The 6,154-nt window shown below is 46.6% G+C and overlaps 1 protein-coding gene across 1 annotated transcript; it reads left to right on the top strand.

Annotated features, from left to right (window-relative positions):
* Positions 1-258: 258 nt before the first annotated feature.
* Positions 259-5,214, top strand: LOC125552377. The gene is made up of 2 exons (XM_048715902.1): positions 259-684; positions 4,623-5,214. Exons 1-2 carry the CDS (start codon positions 459-461, stop codon positions 4,958-4,960), a joined length of 564 nt encoding a protein of 187 aa, XP_048571859.1. The 5' UTR covers positions 259-458; the 3' UTR covers positions 4,961-5,214.
* Positions 5,215-6,154: the final 940 nt, after the last annotated feature.

Genomic DNA, 6,154 nt, shown 5'->3' with positions numbered 1-6,154 from the left:
TAGTTGACCGCCGCGTACGATCGACAATCATGCCAAGCATATCTAAGCCGTAAAAAAAGATAACCAATACAACAGGTGAGCAGCCCCATAGAGCAAAGCAAATCCATGGTCGGACATCTATGTTGTCGCCAACACGTACACCCGAACCACCAGACGACACCCGAACCACTCCGGCCACCTGCCTGGACTCGTCGCCTGGCCCATCCAATCCAACACGCGCACACGGAGACGCGCGTATATACATGCAGGCCACAACACACCACACCGAGATGACACCATCGCTTCCGATAGTCGTTGACGGACGAACCGATCAACCCAACCAACATCCCCCAAGCCGGCCAAGCGCACCCACGTCGTCTTCCCTCCCTTCCTTCTCCTCCCCACCACATCGATCGTTCGGCCGAAACCCACGGCAAGCTCGGCGGAGCAAAGGATCTCGACCGCCGCGATAGCCCGACATGGTGCTGCTACCGGGGGCTGCCTCGTCGTTGCTCCTCCTCTTCCTGCTGTTCGCCACGGCGGCGGCCGCGGCAGCGCCCATGGAGCTCTACTTCTCGCAGGCGGAGCTGGCGCGCATTGCCGGGTACGGCGAGGAGCCGGTCTCGACGGTGCTGGTGTCCGGGCAGGTCGCGTGCCAGCTCTGCCTCCGGCCGGGCTCTGACCTGCTCACCTTCGACCTGCCAGGTTAGTAGTAGCTCGCTCGTAACCGACTCAGTCTGGAAGATTCTTCTTTCTCTTCGCCGTCTTCTTTGTTCCCGCTCGTTCCATGCGCACTCTTTCTTGTGTGTCTAAGAATGAGACTCAAACAGCCCGTTCGTCGGTCATATCGCTAGTTACTATGCTCAGGTCTGCGTGGTCAATATCAAATGGTTTGCCAATATTTACGTCAAAGGATTGTATCTGGTGACTGCTTGACGTGTTGCGTAACAAGAAAATTCTGCCAAGGCCAAGGATTAGGAGAAAAGCTGTCGCCGTGACACATTGATAGTTACCACTTCTTCCAGCATCTTCCTCTTGCGATTTCAACACGTAACAATGCATGATTTTTAATCATTTCGCACATTTCAACACGTCAATCGGCCGGCCGGAGGCCTAAAAACTATAGTAGTTGGGCCGTTGGATGTGCCTAGCGGTTGCCATGCGATTGAATAATAGAAGTATACAAACTTTTGGATTTGGATGGAAGCCCCACTGTCCTGTCCCGTAAACAGTTTAAAATGCCAACGGAAGCATCAGAGATCACAGACAGCCAAGTGTGCCATCTCTAAATTTTCCACATAAATATTTAATAGGAATTCTAAAAGATCCTGCGTCCAAACCGATGATTGAAATTGTTTAGAGACGAACGATCCCTGTCGCCGCGGTCGCTGGCCGGCCGATTAAGACCTTCCGAGAGAGAAGAATGGAAAGAAAAGAAGCGAAGCGACAGAGCAAGTAGAGTAGCCAGGGCGACGTTGTAACCTCCTCCCCTAACCTCCAGATTGCGCAGCTCGGTGCTCGGAGGAATCATCGAGGTACTGTCGAGATTTAGGTTGGCAGAAGGTCGATGTCATGCGTGTCGATAACACACACATGTACAGGTCGCAGTTGAAAGCAGTTCACAAGTTCAAGTCCTAGCTAGAAACGCAACTACAGGCCTACACAGCCTAAGTAGATAGGCCGGCCAGCGTTCCGTTCGGTGCCATGTTGCTGTTAGCAAAGTTTGGGTTTAACGGCTTCGGTACAATGTGCGGCGAGAAGCGTACTCGTTGTGTTAGTTCATGTACGACGACCATCTTTAATTTGCCAGAGCAGCATCCTCCTCTCCTCTCTGCCAAACGGAGTGCTTACGTTCAAAGCGAAAAGCAGAGCATTTTGCTGTACCGGAGCTGCTTCGGAACAAATTCTGGTCATGTGGGGTTTATCGCCTAGACAGAGCACTTTGCTGTACCGGAGTTGCAGGCTTGCGTTATGCCAATTTGGCACTCCATCTTCTCCCTCTACCAGAGAGAAGAAACTTTATCTCAAGAGGTCACGCTCGCGGCCATGTTTTGTTGGCCTAATTCCCCACTTTTTTTTATCTCGAGTCAACCCCATTAGCACCTCGTAGTAGCCAAGAGGAAGCACACGATAACCCACTAGCGTCATGGGCAGATAATACTAGTAGTAGTAGCTGATTTGGTATGGCAGAGCAGATATGTTTGGTCAAGGAACACAACACCACGCGTGGCAAACCGCATTTGCTATCAGCACGGGCTAAAAGGGATTGATTCTCCAAAGCCGCTTTAGGTGCTCGGGAACAAGGGCATCCGACATGGGGTTTCGGGGCGCCCGGGGTCACGTCGTCGTGGAGACTGGAGACGTGCTTTGCTATCACCACCCAGCACCTTGATTATTCACCCATTACATCGTCTCAAGAGTGCGCTTGCAATGCAAGGTGCCAGCGTCATTATATGTTTGCCACCTTCATTTTCGGTGGTTTGTATTTTGCGGAGTGGCCGTGTATTATTTGCTAAGATTCTTTTTTTTTGCGGGAATTATTTGCTGAGATTCAGATGCCTTTGATCATCTTGCACAGTTTTTTTAAGAGGGATGTATTAATATCACGAAGATATCAATTACACCCAACGTCCGCACCAACAAGATATTGAAATACATTCAGGATGCACACAACCAAAAGCAAAATAAAAAGAGAGAAATATAAAAACAAAGACCCCGTCGTAGTGACGAAACACTTGCAACACAACACTCTAACCATCAGCAAAGACAACACTCGGACCGCAAAACAGGTCCTCCAAAAACAACGCCTCCAAAAAAAAACAATGCAGAAGCGTTGTCGTTGCCCAATAAAGGATCTTGAGTTTTCACCCTGAAGAAAGACCGAGGTCCCCAAACAATGTCTTCAGCAAGGCCATTGCCAGGTACAACCAATGAAGGCCATACCTTGGATTTCATCCCTGGAAATCGCGGCTCGGTACTCGAGAGCACCACCCAAAATGCTTTCCACCTGTGTTGTCGCCCCCTCCTGCCAAAGCCGCAACTGCAAGTACTCAACACCCGACACACAGAAAAAACCTGTGCCACCATTCTTCAACGCAACCAAAAATCATCTTCGTCATTACAAGTCTCCAATCGCAGCCACCATGACTTTCTTCACCTCTGTCAACGCCGTGAAAATCTATATTTAGACATGTCCCATGGCACCGGCAAGATGGTGAAGCTTCACGCCACGCCCTCATGAAGCCTCTCTAGCCGAAGATGAGGGCGCGTCCGATCGGATCAATTCCGATCTAGATATCCAGTAGCGCCACCAAAAGCTGAGATCTCCGAGAGGAAGACCAAAATCCGTCGATGTCCAGATCCTTGATGGCCACTTTCTCGCGAATGTTTCCACTACCGAACACATGCATCATTTTGTGCTAGACATGTAGGGCATTAGGAAATCTCATGAAAACAATCGCACTACGACAACCACCCTTCTAACCATATAACCACATGGTGGTTCTCTTTACCATTGTACTATTTCTTTCCTATACAAAGATCTTGAAGACTATACCTTAAAAAAATCTTGACTAGACCATGGCCAGCGGCAGGATCCCACTAGGCCTGGGCCTGCTTATTAGACCGTATAGAATGCTAAATGTGGCCTGCGTGCGGCCGCTGGGCCGTGGCTCGGTATGCCCAGGTTGTGTCTCCGCCCCCCTAGACCATATACTTAACTCAAATTGTGTCTAAAAAAAAAACTTAACTCGAATTACTTCTAAGAAAAAACTTAAGTCGAATTTGTTTTAGCCAGTTGAGAACGGGGCAGTAGCCCAATGGCTGGGATCACAGTGGTTCTCCCGGCGACCAGAGTTCGACTCCTGCGTGGATCGAATATATCTGGGATTCTCACTAAGGAGGCGTGGAATAAGCCAGCTATTCCGTATGATGGTGTGCCGTGGTCAAAAAATATTATTTTTTGTTTCAGCCAGTTTAGCTTTCTGCGTCAATATTTAAAATATGCATAAATTTTTTTTTTGTTTCAGCCAGTTTATCTTTCCGCGTCAATATTTAAATATATGCATATGCTTTGAGGATCAATACCCCCCCTGAGTCGTTGTAGCATGTACGGTAGCATATGTTTAGAAATTTTATTTGGTGACGAACACAATCACTCTAGTCATTTTTACTTTGTATATAAGAATTGCCTGAAGTCAAACTTCGTAAAGTTTGACCATATTTATACGAAAAAAAATCAAGATCTATAATAGTAAAGTTTAAAAAATATGAAAAATTAAATTCATGTCGCATCTAATGATATTGCTTTTGTATTGTGAATGTTAATATTTTTTCTACAAAATTGGTCAAACTTTACGAAGTTTGACATCAAACAAATCTTATATACGTGGTAACAGGATCGGAGGGAGTATATTTTTAGTAGCATATAACACATGTTCCGCTAGTTAAATTGACGACCTGAAAACTCGTGTCCACCTTACAAATCTGGATAGAGGTAGTAGTATTTGCTGAATTTTTTTTTCAATTTTCACAAGGCTGTAATGAGTTTTTCACTACCCTCTTATGTAAGGTAATGCAGTAGAACTACGCACTGAAGAAAAATATCCTCATACTCTGTGTTTCTTTTTCTTTGGCCCAAGCAGGTAGTAGGGTGGCAGTAACCTGCACAACCGAAGGTCCCAACACGATGGCTAACTCTGCGTCTGCAACAACAAATGAGTACGGCAATTTCTCCATAGAGCTCCCGTCCCGGCTCCACGCTACACCGAGCCTAGAGACTGCATGCTCAGTCAAGGTGCTGGAGCTTCCGCCGGACTCCGCGTGCCGCGTCGGGGGCGGTCGCGGCTCCTCTCACGGCCTCCGGCTATCTTCATCGGACGGCGGCGTCCGCACCTACACAACAGGGGTGATACGGCTGCAGCACGGCGGCACACCGTCCGGCAAGTGCGTGCAGGAAGAAGACACGAGTGATAGGAGATGAACGATCAGTTCGGTCCTTCAAGAGAATGTAAAGATCAACTGGAGGTGCTGCTTTCGCCTCCCGCATGGCGTATAGCATTGATGAAACACATACATGTTGTAGATTATAGGTGTGTTTGATAGACAGTCTCCTCACTCTGGTATGGCTATTCTCTCCCGAGACATGTTGACCAGACCAGAGCAAGTTTGTGTATATACAACTGCGATGATGTAAGTATTTAATAGCATGTTCTCATGTTGAGACATGCAAGATGAGATGTTGTATGGTGACTTGTGTATCTACTGAGATATGCTGAGCCGAGGCTTTGTTTGGTAAGATTTTATGAAGTATGAGGATCACAGCCAAAACAAGATCTCAGTACCAGGAGCAGAGTTTGCAAAGCAATTCAGAAAATTGCTAGCAGATTACAACTTGTCACACCAAGAAATTTCGGCAACAATATGTGTACATCTCCGGACAACATCATTTAAGCGCATGCAAAAGCAACTAGGGCTAGGCCAAGTCCTCTCACAACTAGAATTGCATTGCATTGCATTGATTGACAGTTTATGCATGAGCACATATTAACTCATTATTTACGCACGAGTTGCCTATGTAAATAACACAATGAAATTGTGGCAAATAGCAAATTCATCTTCTCTGAACATGCGGAAGCGTAGCAAAATCATCTTCTCTGTACTTAGCAAAGTGTAGTAAAATACGGAGTAGTATATTCTCTGCACAAACTATTTCGTTGAATCAGCATATTTCTAAAGCTACCTTCAGACAAAGAATCAAAATTTGGAAGGAAATATTGGATAGTGAAGGTTGTTCTTTTGTGAGTTAGCATGATGGTATTGCTGGACAGTGAAGCTACAGTAGCCATGGGTTCTAGCAGTGCAGGCTAAACACATCTGGGATATTACGGCCAAACATAGCGATCTCTGTCTTCTCTTCTGTAGCAGTTTCTAACTAATGTGGTGTTCAGCCGTGACCGAAATCATCACAAATAGACAAACAATTAAGTTCCCTCCAGGGATTGAATTAGGGTAATACTCCCTCTCTTTCTAAATATAAGACGTTTTGACAGTTCAAATTGAAACGGAGGGCATCAGCCTGACGGAAAATCGAATGTACAACACACATAAACAAGAAGGCCAAACCTGAGGCCTTGTTGTAGAAGGCAAACCTGCTTCCTGATGGTCTCTGCCCCCC

The sequence above is a fragment of the Triticum urartu genome, chromosome 4 (assembly GCF_003073215.2).
Source record: "Triticum urartu cultivar G1812 chromosome 4, Tu2.1, whole genome shotgun sequence".
Taxonomy (NCBI): domain Eukaryota; kingdom Viridiplantae; phylum Streptophyta; class Magnoliopsida; order Poales; family Poaceae; genus Triticum; species Triticum urartu.
The sequence above is the reverse complement of the archived record's forward strand: the minus strand, read 5'-3'. Positions and strand labels throughout refer to the sequence as shown.